Consider the following 15295-nt stretch of genomic DNA (forward strand, 5'->3'; position numbering starts at 1 on the left):
TTTGGCATCGGCTCGCCACGTGGCTACCCGTTTCTCTGCTCGTCTGTGATTCCTCGCTTCTCCGAGTCATTTGCTCTCCCTACGAGAACGTGTGACTACCCTGTGGTGCGTCACAAGTTGATATTGTTGTTGTACATTCTGCAGAGTGACGCTCGTGATGATTTTGAGTGATGTATTTCAACATCTTCGGTGAGCTCGGAACCACCATCTTAAAGAGAGGGCCCTTGCCTTCAGCACCTGGGAGTTCACCAGCGGCGGTGGAAGCGAGTCTGACTCTGCCGATGAGACGCTGGATGTGACGACCGGTCCAGAGTTTGCTTGTGCGGCATCGATGGCTGCCGAAATTATGAGCTCCCCTGAAGGCTATGCAGTGGATGGATTGTGTCAAGAAAACTATTTTAAAAATTGTCGTCTTTACTTTGGTCCTATTATTATTGCTGCACTGCACTACAATCTCCACTGTCTTCATTCAAATCTTCCCTAGATTCGAATCCTGCTAGCTGGAACTGGCCTGAGTAAAAAAAAGGCACGCTTGCTTTTTCAGTGCAAACATTAGCACTGGGGAGGCATTGGCAACTGGGCATATTTGATTCTGGCAAAACCACCACCTATCAAGGCCATTAATTTTAAAGCCATTCTGACCTTAATATGTGCTCACTAACAACACTCGCTCCAATATCCACACCACAGAATGGAGTATGTTTATTCTGGGTGGTGCTATCGTTAGAGCGATCGAGAGCTCAACTCAAGTCACGCGTTCAAATGCCTGGTCATGGTGTCAGGATTTGAAGGCAATACATTACCGCAGGACTGGGGATACAAAGGTGGCTGGCCATAATGAAATAATAATAATAATAATAAGCTGCATTTCATTATCATTCCACTGCTGGATGAGGGGGGGGGGGGCCTGCGCTCTGTGTTGATCGTGGAGTTTGTTGTAATATTCTCACCCGCCCCGACTGGACATCTGTGAAAAATAACTTCCACGATAAATAAATATTCTGATTCAACCAAACTTCACCACGCTCACCAGCGCCGGTTGGTTAAGGGAAAGGCCCATGGAGGGGTGGTGTTACCAGTAGCACACTCCGCCACCTTCTGTATGACCAGCGCTGACGTTTACACAGGGCCTTTGTGGTACTGCAGGGAAGTCAAGTTCAAGTTCATTTATTAGGTGTAGCCCTGTGAGCCATTCGGCTCTTGAATCGGGTGCAACCGCAACAAACAAAAAACAAAAACATGAACAAGAAAACATATTAAAGTGAATATGTGACTAAGTGCAAACAGAAAATCCAAGAAAAGACAGCAAAATATTGCAGAAAAAACACCGTACACAAACGCTGTGTGCAAAAATCCCAGTGGGATGCAAGTCAAACAACAACAACCACAAGACAACTTAGATTAAGGCCATCAGTCTTACTCCGTACTACAACAAACAAACATGGCTAAACTAGTCCCAGGCAAGGTTCGAAGAGCTTTCGCCACCACTTCTGTTAACCATCGCCGGCAAAGTGAACCCGGGTTCACCGTGTTCACAATGCGGGATCTTTCTCACTACACCGCCTTCTCCTCGACGTGGTCACACAATAGCTGCTTTCAAACAGCACTCAGCCCCAGCGGAGGCCACAGAGAGATGACGAACACAGTACTTAGGGTGCCCAGATTTTGTTGTGTTGTAAAGCGTCCGTAATGGATGGCCAAACGTGAGAACGCGCGTTTGGCTCGCGTTAAACAAGGCGGCTGGGAAAGAACGGGCTGTTGTGAGTGAGTACGAGACGTACTCCGTTTTCTCTTTGTCTTGCTCAGTAGTAGAAGCCACGGAACAGGCAGGTAGTAGAACACCGGCAAAATAAATGAATAGAAACACAACGTGAAGATGAATCGAAATCTGCACATACTTCTCTCTCCCTCTCTCGCGCGCTCGGCTGTTTCTGAAAAAAAACTATTTTAGCACCACACGGTGCCACAAAACAGCAGCGCTAAGGTGCGACTCGCAAGCGATCTCCTTTTATGCTCTTCCGAATATATGTGTGTTTGTTACCATTGGAGTACAAGCCACGAGTGATGTAGTGAATAATTGACAAGATTCACACTGCCTGTAAAGGATAGTGGGGCTTGGGCAGGAAGCGGTCATGGCTAGAATAGGCGATGGTAGATGAATGAGCAAAAAAAACACATCTGACTGGGACGTCGTCGACCAGAAGAGACGCAGCGATGAATTCGGTGAATTGTTGAAAATCAGGATTGGGGGACGTGGTGGCCCGGCTTGGTTTGGGTTGCCTTCATCCAGCAGTGGATTTAACAATGATGATGATGATGATAATCATTCAATTCTCAAAGACTTTGCAGTTGTCAGAATCAATTTCAATCATTGGGAACTCAAAAGGGTGGGAGAAGCAATGACGCAGTGGTTGATGCACTGGATTTTGACCCCTGTGATCTGAGTTGGATTGTAAACTGTAAACTATTTTTATTTTTCCGGAATAGGTCCCTTGTACGATAGAGCTCTTGTTCAAAAGCGGCCTGGCCACAAATGATAGCTCAATGAAGCGGCTTATCATGTAGACATTTATCGCAGCCAAATACTCAACGCATGTTTCTAAATGTGAAATGTAAAAACCGAAGGAGCTGGAGAAAAATCCACGCGACCGCAGGGAGAGAGACGCATGAACTTCAAACGTACAGCAGACGTCAGGGTCGGGGATCGAACCCACGCGCTCATGTATACCAGGCGAGGTGGTTAACATCTCGCCACCGTGATTCATAACCAACATCAGTGGTGAGTGATATCCTTTAGCCTCATCAACTGATCTGCATGGGGAGGCCATCATCCAGCAGTGGATGAACAAAGGGCTGACAATTTTTATAAGTATAATTCATCGTTCCAAGGTGCGGTTGATGTAATGTCATAAGGAAAAGACGTTTCCATTGGGATAAAAAGCAGTGTAACATCACAATGTATCTGGAATGGCCCCCAGAAGATGGCATCATAGAACTAATTCTAAAATCACTTTATATCGGTCCCTCACCCAAAACTCAATGGCATAGTTTTATATTCTATTAAGAAAATACTAGTTTGCCTGATGTCAATCATTGAATAGTTTTTTTCAGTTGATGAGGCTCAGTTGATGAGGCCAAAGATATACACAAATTTGTCCTGAAAACTGGCGAGAAAAAAGAAATAATGGTTTTATGTGCGGTCAAAGGTAACCGGCCTGAAACCCATGGGTGGAGTTTGCGGGGGGGGGCACGAGGGGGCAACGCCCCCCCCCAAAAAAGTGGATACCTTTATTAATTTATTTTCAGTAGCTTACAATTAATAAAACATATATATAACTTAATTAATAAGTATGTGCACCTGCGATTCATAATGTGAGGGACAAAGCAAACCCCCCCACCCCACCCCAAATATAGAAGTCAAACTCCGCGTATGCTGAAACCATCAAGTTACCGCCCCTTGAGAAGGACCTGACTTAACCGTGCGCGTGGCTGAACCGAGGATCCCAGCAGCACCAATCGTCTGCCTGGGGCCGGCACCGCAAGAGGAGCCCCTTTTGCAAAAGCAAAAAAAGTCCCCTTTTTATTTCACCACTGTCGGTCTTTTTGGCCGCCCCACGGTTTGAATCCCGCCATCAATCTCTCGAAAGCTCCGAAGGGCTCGCAAACTCCTTCGCCGTGTTCGCGGCAACCCACGGCCGCGGGGACACTTTGCGATCCCATCTCTGTCCCAGTGCTGCACGGCGCAAATAAACCCTGAGGAGCCTTCGAAGCCGTTCCCTGCAGATGCGTTTGAATTCGTTTGCGAAAGTTATGCAACGGCTGCCTTGCCTTGTTGAGTCAATGTACCAAAGTCGAGAACGGAGAGTTACAAAACAGTGTCGTATATGAATAGAATTTCGCCGGCCTTATTCTGACATCATGCGGAGGGCCTTTAGGCACTTTGCGCTTTGCCCGTCACCCCCACCGATGACCTCTTCTCCCCCCTCCCCCAATGTGTGCAGATACTACTGACTATCGTATGTAGGGTGTGTAGGCAGATGTGCCTATGGAATACATTTCTTTTTTGGGGGGTGACAATAAATTCGACAATTTTTACAACTCCGTTGGATCAACTTTTTACCACCACGTTTGGGGGTGGGGGTCCACTTCGTTCGAAAACTTTCTGATTCAGGCCTTCTGAAAGGCTCTCAATTTTGTCGACGGACAAACGGAACGCCGGGCTTTTATAATAGAAACTGTCATCTACGCATTATATTATATCGACGTTCCCGGAAAGTTAGACTGCCCTCCAACACAAAGATCGCCCGACGAGCCTCAACAGACTTTTAAACATCACCACTGGGGAGACAAAGGCAGCCGGGCGTTGTGCTGGCCACCCACCCCCTCGTGTGTTCCGGCTTTCATAGGTGCTACTCGCTAACAGCACTTGCTCTGACAGCCTGTTGAGGCTATTCGGGGGATCTTTGGGTTTTTTTTGTATTCATATGAATGTGTGCATGTGTCCCTGGTAAGTGCGTATTGCATGCATGTTTGTGTATTCCTATGTGTGTGGTTGTGTGCGTACTCACATGTGTGTGTGTCTGTGTGTGTGCTTTCATTCTTTATACACAGGGTGAGCCATCTATAGGAATTCCCGGACCCAGTGGGCAACCTGGACTCCCAGGGCAGATGGTAACAACCCTATAAATTTACCAAAGCACTTACCAGCACACCGCAAAAAGAATTCCAGCGAAGACAAAAATCCTCCCCCCATATAGCTTCAACAGACTGTTTCTGCAGGTGCTGTTAGCGTGCACCCATGAAGGTCAGCCTGGGACACGAGGTGGTGGTTTGGCCAGAACCACCCCGGGCCACCTTTATCTCCCCAGTACTGATGTTTACACACTGCACCAGGTTCCCATTTATGGCGGAGTCGACAAAGAAGGAGCTCTGTACCGGTCTATATTCTTCACCACGGATGTTGGCCTTGAGCAGCATTTGAAATTGGATTGTAGAATTTGTCGCAGCGCACTAATCACTCCACTACCGGCTCTCCCTAAATGGACACACGCACGCACGCATGTGGCTAAATTAGACACGCTGTAATGCGCACAATCATTCAAAGCGTATACAATCCCAACACCCACGGGGATGCACTGGTCTCATTTACTCGGATTTTTCAGTCGCATTTTTAAGAGATGAATCATTTTTATTATGAACTTACCCTGTGCAGGGGGAATTGAGCGCAGCATTATATTGATATGTGGTGGGTATCACAATGAGGATGAAATTAGCCAGAACTTTCTCCGTCATTTGTTTCTTTATTGTATCATTATTAGCAATGCTGATACAGTTACGTAGGTGGGCGCGTGCGTGTGGTGCGTGTGTGTCATCTGGGGAGCGCTAGTCCAGTGGTTACTGCACTGCCCTACTAATCTGGTGGCCCGAGTTCGATTCCTGCTCACGACCTGGGCCCTCCCCTAGGTTGACTCAGCCTTAAATGGGTACCTGGTACAGTGTATAAACATCAGAACTGGAGAGATAAAGTTGGCCAAGTGTGCTGTTGACCGCCGACCCGATTGTATGCCTGTGTGTATGTTGAGCTTCTTATGCTAATCGGAGGTGCGGCTTGTGTGTGCCGTGACGGCCTTAATAGGTGCTCGCTAACAGCGCATGCCTGTCTTAAGGATTTTGGAGGGATCGTTGTCTTATGTTGTGGCGAGTAGTGGCACAGTGGTTCACGCACTACTCTAAGGGCCTGGTGACCTGAGTTTGATTCTCAGCACTTGAGGATCATCAAAAACACACGTTTGGAAAAGCATTGCAGAATACCATGGCTTTGCGTGATGTTTCTTCCTTGTCTATATCCTTTCACAGGGAGTCTCAGGTCCGCCCGGCCTCCCCGGGAACCCAGGTCCTCAAGGGATCCAGGGAAATTCCGGCCTTGCCGGGACCCGTGGAGAGACTGGCGCACCGGGCCAGATAGGCCCTCCGGGAGAGAAGGTGACTGACATTGATTAACCAGGCCACGGAGAAACACGTGTCTGGGATACGTGACGAGATGTTAATTACCTCGCCTGGTGTGCAGGAGGTCGTGGGTTTCGATCCCAACCCTGACGCCTGCTGCTGTGTATTTGGAGTTTGCGGTGTCTCTCTCCCTGTGGTCGCGTGGATTTTTCTCCGGGTCCTCTGGTTTTTCCCTCCACATTTTAGAAACGTGCGTTTAGAGTATTTGGCCGCTGTGCATTGCCACGTGATACGCCACTTGCCTTTAGGGTCTCATTTGTGGTCAGTTTGCTTCTGAAGAAGAGTTCTACAGCTCCGTGGACCTTACCTAGTAAAATAAAAGTAGTTTAGAAATAGTTTGTAGTTGCTGTTCCCGTTTTCTCTGAACTATAAGACTCACCCCAACTATTGGGGTTATTTTGAGATAAAAAAAAATGTGTTCTTTTATAATCGAGAGAATGCCATACAACCAGGAAACCCTCCTGAAACAGAGTCAGGAGACTCAGTGAGGCTTTCCTGGATTAACAAACGACCCAATAATAATAACAATAAATATACAGAGGGTTATTGTATCAAATGCACGTGGATATTTGTATAGTGTCAAAGGCCAAGTTAAAAATGAATGGGTTTTCATGGTTATTGGCATTGATGATGATAATGACAATGCCACCACAACACCTCGCCGTCTCTTCTTTCCGTCTATCAGATATGGAAACTGGTCACCCAGTTGGCACTTGACCCATGGTCTCGGAATCACGGGTCCGCTGGACAGTGCTGCTAACCACTGCTCCTCTACAAACTATATCTACCCGTAGTCTATTTTTTTTATTTCAAACGATTGTGGGAACTATCTGAATCACTATTTTGAAAGAACGAGCTTTTCGGCCTGCCTTGATGGCCAATGCCAAAATTCCACGCCGGTTATTCCAGATTTCGCTCATGCCACTGTTGTATTCTCTTTGCAGGGTCCCCTTGGATTTTCTGGCAGGGATGGTGACATGGGCCCGTCTGGCCCTCCTGGACCCATAGGGCCTCCGGTAGGTGCAACACAGACAACCATCCCACATCGTAAACGTGGCTTGTGTGTCAATAAAATTTGGTAAAACAAAGATATACATTTTATTCAGTTGATCTGCACGTGTGCAATATCACTCAATATGCAGCAATTGCACGACCGTATTATTGTGCAAAGTGTCTCCCGTAGATTGAACGAGAGGGAAGTATACAAAGTTTGTTGTTTTTTTGAAACGTAACAGGATGACTACGTACATTCTATAATGCGAGCGAAAAGCAAAGCCACTTGGGAATATAACTTCTGCCACAGTGGTGCTGGAAATACAAAACAATTGAATGCATAAACGTAGTCGCTCTGAAGGGATCTTGCACATCAAAGCACGGACCGAATGAGTGGCGATAGTAGCTGCTGTTGTTTACGGTTCAGTTTCCTCCAAACACAAAGTATATTGCGAGCTGCGATCTCGTCCCAGAGGTCACCACGGGTGGTGGTGGAAATCGACATCGCAATAATTCGAATAACTTCAACTTGTCATCTCGCTCGCGAAGAGAAAGAGAGAAAACAACTCAGAGGTTTGGAACCAAGAGCAAGCAGGAAGGCAGCTGTGCGATGAGTCGGAGCCAACAATTTCCCAAGCTCTGCAGTCCTCGATATACGAAGGTGTTATCGACCAATTCATGAGTGTTTAGATGCGGGAGGAAGCCTAAGCTCCCAGAGAGAACCCGCGCATGCGACGGTCAAACACTCAACCCCACACGGAGTCCACATTTTCTGCTGTACGGTATTCCCCTGGCGAGCCAAGTTACGGACATCTCCTCGACGCTCACGCGAAGGGAGTTTCACAACAACATCTGTGTCTGCCGTGATCCACAAACTCCCTCACCGCTGCCTCCTTAGCGCTGGATTATGGCAGCCACGTGGCATAGCCACCACCACCGCCGGCTCCGGCACTGCGGACAAAGTCCATGAAAGCATGGGAACGGCTGGAGTGTCATTACGGAGAGTCAGTGTGGTGGGTGTGCAGTGTGGGGAGGGTGTGGAGGTCTGGCAGAGCAGAACTGCCCCCCATATTTTGAGATCTTGAATCGGTTCGACCAAAATCGATTGAATATGCCAATATATTCACTAAAAATTGGTAGCTCTATTTATGTTTATATATTTTGTTTACACCGGTTATTTGTAAAGTTTTTTTTTCGTATAAATACAATGAGAAACATCGACTTTATAAGAGAAATAAACACTTTTGCACGTGGGGCACCTCGTGACCTTATTCTGTGACCTTTCCGCGAATTGTCTTTTTTTCCCGCACCTCGGCCACGGATTCCGCTAAAAACTTACGCGGCAAAATCGTCGCCTTGATTATCTTCATCTTGCACGGCGGTGATGAGGTCAGAGCGATGGACCCCCCAATGGGAAAACTTCATGAGTCCAATTCCCACTCGGAGATGGACTCAGCCCATTGCTATTTGTCTGCGAACAGTCGAATAAGTTCCACTTTGCGAAACGACAACAGTGGCTGCCTAATGGATACAACTGACCCTTGCCATGGGAATGTGGAATGCTCACCACTGGATCAGCGCCGCCGATTGGCGTAAGCGCCGCTTCCATTGCTCGATGGAGCGTGGAGGGAGACACTTTCATCTCAGATTTTCTGACGATGGCGTTGAGGTGTCATCTACCTCGCCTGGTGCGCAGGAGGTCAAGGGTTTGATCCCGGACCTTGTCGATGCCTGTTGGAGTCTCCCTCCCCGTGGTGGTCGCGTGGATTGTTTAACGGGTTCCTCTGGTTTTGTCCCCCTCCACATTTAAAATCAACACGTGTTTAGATTATTCGACTGCAACTATACATTCCTTACTGTGATGGTCATGTCAGCCATTTGGATGACAAGTTAACATCACGTGCGGCCAGGTCACCTGAAAAATAACTAATAGCGCTCTGAACTACCTGGTAAATATATTTATATAAAAATTGAGGGTTTTGCAATGTCACAATGTGCTCTCAACAAAACTGGGATGTTAGCTTTAAACATCGGGTCTTTGAAGCCAATACAGTGATCCATATTTGTTGTTAGGTTTATGCCATCGTGGCGGTAGTTTGATGCCAAAATTCTTCTCATTAACAACCCTTGACCCCCTCACAAGATTGTCACGCTGATAAATACGTAATTTAGTCGTGTTGATGTATTGATAGCATTTCTGAACAATATTGATCTTATATTCTTGGATCTTTTGGTAAAGTCACGTAGATAGGTTAAAAGAAAATTTTAAAATATAACAAAAAAAACTCCGACGTTTTGATCGCAACACGTCTTCAGGAAAAAACTTTTTCAGAAAAATCTTCAGGAAAAACCTTTTTCCTGAAGACGACCGCTTGTGTTTCGATCGAAACGTCGGATTTTTTTTGTTATTTTCTTTGAACCTATCTACGTGACTCTTACCGAAAGACCCACGAATATGAATTCCTGCAGTCACGAAAGCTTTAAGTCAATATTGATCTTGACTTCAGTCGTGAGAAAGCTTTTAAACCTAGGGTAGGGAGCTGTATTGGTAAAAATTTCACCAACACATTGATAAGTACAAATTCAATCTTTGTCAGCGTGGCAATGTTGTCGGGTGACGGAGGGTTGATGACGAGACCTTTGGCATACAACTACTACTAAGACAAAGACAAAGATCCCCCATATAGCCTTAAGAGCCTGTTGCGGAAAGTGCTGTTAGCGAGCACCTGCGAATCCCGCCACACGAGAGTGGGTGGGTGACCAGCACCACGGCCGGCCGCCTTTGTCTCCCCACACACCGCACCGGGCACTCATTTGAAGCTGAATCGACCTAGGGGGAGACAGAGGACCGATTCGGATAATCGTCACCGGTGTCGGCCGTGAGCGCCAATCAAACTCGTGCCTCTGCTGGGTCCATAGTGCAGCACGCTAACCGCTACACGACCGCTCCCCTACATAGCCACAATCCAAGGAACACATATGGATAAAAACTGGGATGTGTTGCTAAGGACATTGCATATTGCGTTGTTTCTCTTGTCACGTGTGAACGTCTGCGTTGTGTTTGTGCGCCGCAGGGCCTTGTGGGTTCCAGGGGAGACAAGGGTGACAAGGTAAGCCTGCCGAGTGACGTCAGCCGCTTGCTGTGTATCCTCGGCACGCGGAGATTCCTTCAGCCAGTTCTGCAACGCCCGATTCGACGGATTGTAGTAGGATACGAGGAAAATGATCGCCGGCAATGTGAAGTTTCAGTTTTTCATGAATTGTCTTCACGTGACGTGTGACTCCTCCTTGTTGTAGGGAGAGACTGGGGTAGGAACACCTGGACTGAGAGGAGAGAGAGGTGAACCTGGAATTCGGGTACGTATTTGTGCCTGTGTGCATGTGTGTTGGTGTTGTGTGAGTGTGTGTGTTGTTGGTGTTGTGTGAGTGTGTGTGTTGTTGGTGTTGTGTGAGTGTGTGTGTTGGTGGTGTTGTGTAAGTGTGTGTGTTGTTGGTGTTTATGTGAGTGTGTGTGTTGTTGGTGTTGTGTGAGTGTGTGTGTTGTTGGTTTTATGTGAGTGTGTGTGTGTTGTTGGTGTTGTGTGAGTGTGTGTGTTGTTGGTGTTGTGTGAGTGTGTGTTGTTGGTGTTGTGTGAGTGTGTGTGTTGTTGGTGTTGTGTGAGTGTGTGTGTCGTTGGTTTTATGTGAGTGTGTGTGTTGTTGGTGTTGTGTGAGTGTGTGTGTTGTTGGTGTTGTGTGAGTGTGTGTGTTGTTGGTTTTATGTGAGTGTGTGTGTTGGTGTTGTGTGAGTGTGTGTGTTGTTGGTGTTGTGTGAGTGTGTGTGTGTTGTTGGTTTTATGTGAGTGTGTGTGTTGTTGGTGTTGTGTGAGTGTGTGTGTTGTTGGTGTTGTGTGAGTGTGTGTGTTGTTGGTGTTGTGTAAGTGTGTGTGTTGTTGGTGTTGTGTGAGTGTGTGTGTTGTTGGTTTTATGTGAGTGTGTGTGTTGTTGGTGTTGTGTGAGTGTGTGTGTTGTTGGTGTTGTGTGAGTGTGTGTGTTGTTGGTGTTGTGTGAGTGTGTGTGTTGGTGGTGTTGTGTAAGTGTGTGTGTTGTTGGTGTTGTGTGAGTGTGTGTGTTGTTGGTGTTGAGTGAGTGTGTGTGTTGTTGGTGTTGTGTGAGTGTGTGTGTGTTGTTGGTTTTATGTGAGTGTGTGTGTTGTTGGTGTTGTGTGAGTGTGTGTGTTGTTGGTGTTCAGTGAGTGTGTGTGTTGTTGGTGTTGTGTGAGTGTGTGTGTGTTGTTGGTTTTATGTGAGTGTGTGTGTTGTTGGTGTTGTGTAAGTGTGTGTGTTGTTGGTGTTGTGTGTGTGCATGGTGGTGTAGTGGTTTGGGGAGCGGTGGTGTAGCGGTCAGCGTGCTTCGCTACGAACCCGGCGACCCGAGTTCGATTCCCGCTCACAGCCAACACCGGTGATAGTGATTATCTGAACCGGTCCTGGGTCACCCCTAGCTCGACTCAGCCTCCAATGAGTACCTGGTGCGGTGTGTAAACATCGCCACTGGGGAGACAAAGGCGGCCGGGCGTGGTGCTGGCCACCCACCCCCTCGTGTGCCATTCCGGCCTTCATAGGTGCTCGCTTAACAGCACTTGCCCCTACAGTCTGTTAAGGCTATACTGGGGATCTTTGCCTTTGTAGTGGTTAGCGCGCTGCGCTACTAACCTGGTCACCCGAGTTCGATTCCACTCATGGCCAACACCAGTGATAGCGATCATCTGAACCGGTCCTGGGTCACCCCTAAGTCGACTCAACCTCAAATGAGTAGCTGGTGCGGTGTGTAAACATCGAGCTGGTGCATCTACCAATTCATCGCAGTCAACCCTGAACACTTGGCTCTGTCCCGTGACCCCCCTGCCAGCCTTTCATACTTCGCGTGATTGCCCTCAAGATGCACCGAGCCTGGCACAAAAGCCGTGGTGACGTTGCTGCCATTTAGTGACGAACGGCGGTTGTTGTTGTGCAAGTGGGTGAATCGCTTAAAGTCTAAAATAAAAAATAATCTATTCTTAATTCACGTTGCATTGCTGCATTGTGACGATCCATTTAATTTCTGAAATTGGCGGAATTTAGTTTTAATTGCGACAAAAAAAGCAAAAGTTATTCCTTGAGGCTGTACTCGCCTCCTATTCATAGCCCTGAGCTATTGGTGAAAATTCCACATTCCTATGACAGGGGCGAGTATATCCAGAGAACAACCATTATTGACGTCCGCACAAAGCGGTACTCACTTTATTGACCGTGCAGGGATGATGGCCGGCGTCAAGCCCCAACCAGGCTTTGAACTCTCAGCCTTCCCATTTACGAGCTGCTTGCAACGATCACTGAGCCACACCTCTGACATCGATGTACGTCAGAGTTTGCGCGCATGTGCATCTCGCGGGTTTGTGCTTGCAAGACACGTACCGATGCGCTGGGAATGTATGAAGGACAAAGATCCCCCGAATAGCCTGAACAGGCTGTTGGGGCAAGTGCTGTTAATGCATGAGGTAGCCAGCACCACGCCCAGCCACCTTTTGTCTCCCTGGTGACGATGTTTACACACCACACCATGTACTCATTGGAGCCTGAGCCGACCTAGGGGAGGGCCATGACCCGTTCAGATAATCGCCACTTGCGTTGCCCGTGAGCGGGAATTGAACTCGGGTCATGCCGGGTTCATAGTGCGGCACGCTAACCACTACACCACCGCTCCCTCTTATGCACACACACGCACGCGCGCGCATGGGGTGCGTGCGCTGGTGCATGAGTGCGCGTGCGTGCGTGCGTCCACTTGAATCCAGACACATTTTCGCTCGGCTCATTTCTCTACCGGAGATAAGGGCCCAGTGGTTTCAATCTCTCTCTGCGCCCACTTCTCTTCAATCACGCTGCATTGAGCAGACACACACGTTATTTGAACCACACATCGCAGCCACCACCCGCATGTGCCCACTCGCCGTGCATTCACTCCAATGCCTCCTTACACATTTGGGCAAAGCAAAAGGCAACGACCCCCCCCCCCACCCCTTTTAGCCTGTATGGACTGTTGGGGACGTGATTGGGCAGGCGCTTAATATTGAGAGACAATTTTTTTAATTTGAAATGTAGTGCTACAAATTAAAAAAACTGAATTGGGGTGGTGCTGCTAATTCCACGCGAAAGTTACAGAGTTGACGTGTAATTGGAGCACCATATTCGAAGGGCCTGTGGTAAATCGGAGCTTAGGAAATGAACGGTCTTATCTGCAAACTCTGCGGAGATTATGCAGATAAAAAATATATATATATTAAAATGTGAATCAAGTAATATGCAGCTTTATTAAGGAGTAGATGTTTGCATGACCGGCAGGATTAAGAACTAAAAGTGTGCGTGTGTCTTTTTTTAAGGGTTTAATTCTCAAATAATTACGGATTTGGAAATTGTATTATAGCAACCATCTCACTCGGTGATCAAACCTGTCACAAAATCAGCAAACGTCAACAGATTAATCCAGTCACTGGTCGTGACATTGCCCAACATTCCCATCGCTTCCTTCCTCCTGCCAAGATCACGCGTCTGTTGCAACAGTTGGCACTCCACGTCCAAGGTTTCATCTCACAGTCTCATCGCCATCTGCTTTTTTTAGGCCTTCTGACCTTGGCCACACAAAAAATAACAAGCAGAGCTATGCAGCACAGCAGGGAACTAACCTGGTAAAATACAAACAATATTTTGGTTAGTAAGTGAGTGAAACTAGCTACTCCTCCAATGCCTCTCTCAGTAACTTGCCCTCCAACATCCACCTCACCGTGTCCCACCCATCGCAACCTTCACCCTCACAAAGACAAAGATCCCCTGTGTAGCCTTAACTGACTGTTGGGGCAAGTACGGTTAGCGAGCGCCTATGAAGACCAGCACGGCACACGAGGGGGTGGGGGGGCCAGCACCACGCCCGGTGGCGATGGTTTACACACCGCACCAGGTACTTTGATTTGAGGCTAGGTCGACCTAGGGGAGGCCCAGGACCGGTTCAGATAATCGTCACTGGTGGTGGCCGTGAGCGGGAATTGAACTCGGGTCGCCAAGTTCGTAGCGCGGTGCGGTAACCGCTACGCCACCGTTCCCCACAACCTCCTGCGTGACACACATCGACGCCTAAGAACACAAAGGGTTCTCGACTGCGTCCACGCTCTCACTTGCCCACTCTGATCACGGTGCACGGGGCCCATCCAAAACCTCTGCCATCAACTACACATCATCGTGAGCTACGGTAAATCCACTGCTGGATGAAGGCCTCCCCTAGCCGTAGCCGCCGCCTCTCACGGTCCTGCGATGTAACGATCCGTCGAGGGCTTGCCAGCTGATTCCGTTGCTCCGCGCCACAAATCATCGGATGGGATTTAAGCCCATCAATCCATGTGTTCTGATTCCGCAGTAAGCATGCTCTCCAATAATGTCCTCCCTTTCCCCCCCTATCGAATGATTATCCTTTGCCGGCTAATTACGTGCGATGGAATAAAGTTCAGTATGACATTGATTCAAGCTAAACAGTTCGTTACGAAATGCTGATTTGAGTGTGACTGCGCGCTTGTCTACGCTGAAGGAAGGACGTGCCACGGAAAATATGACAAATTTTAATGAAAATGGTACAAAACTCTTGATTAAACATTACAGAAATTTGGAAAAGATAATGACATAAAAGTTTAGATGGAAATTAATCTAATTATTGTACTAAAAATAAACAAGAGTGGTGTTACACAACAGCTTTGTGATAGGAGCATTAATAAACAATGGCAGTTTTGTTTTAACTTTAATTTCATCCAAAGTGCGCCATTGATCTCTGAATTACATTACACGGCTTTTGAGCCACTGCCACTGGTAAATAGACACCCACGAACAAAAGGTGGTTAATTCTTATTCGGGTCACAGGTCAGCTTAGCTAATCATCAACTCATGCAGAGCCAATCAAATAAGTACCACAGACGTGGCCTGGTGACTCGGGAGCTAAATCATTCAGCGGGCCCTGCTGAGATCCTGGATTTTAAACCTGCATTCGTCACCTGCGATCAAACAGGGCTGTCAGGTTGTAGCGAGTTCATGGTCTCAGCTGAGTCCATCAGTGACTGTCCAAAAAAAAAATGTATTTTTCACTTTCTCAATTTTGGCAAAATTCCAGCTTTGAGAATTCGAATGGTTGCTTTTTGACTTCAATGCTGCGAATATCTCGGCAGCAGAGCAGGCAGGAAAGGACAGTGGCCTGGAGTGCATCAGAGGTCACCTTAAGTGATCTGAGAAGCAGTTTCCGT

General features: G+C 47.6%; 1 protein-coding gene across 1 annotated transcript in view; it reads left to right on the forward strand.

Annotated features, from left to right (window-relative positions):
- LOC144946127 (uncharacterized) overlaps positions 1 to 15295 on the forward strand; it is a 55045-nt gene that overhangs the window by 14470 nt on the left and 25280 nt on the right. Inside the window, exons 10-14 of the mRNA XM_078874891.1 lie at positions 4612 to 4671; positions 5857 to 5982; positions 6951 to 7022; positions 10074 to 10109; positions 10297 to 10356. Coding sequence (XP_078731017.1) covers positions 4612 to 4671; positions 5857 to 5982; positions 6951 to 7022; positions 10074 to 10109; positions 10297 to 10356 — 354 coding nt within the window. The remainder of the gene's footprint in view (positions 1 to 4611; positions 4672 to 5856; positions 5983 to 6950; positions 7023 to 10073; positions 10110 to 10296; positions 10357 to 15295) is intronic.

The sequence above is a fragment of the Lampetra fluviatilis genome, chromosome 40 (genome assembly GCF_964198595.1).
Source record: "Lampetra fluviatilis chromosome 40, kcLamFluv1.1, whole genome shotgun sequence".
Lineage (NCBI taxonomy): Eukaryota > Metazoa > Chordata > Hyperoartia > Petromyzontiformes > Petromyzontidae > Lampetra > Lampetra fluviatilis.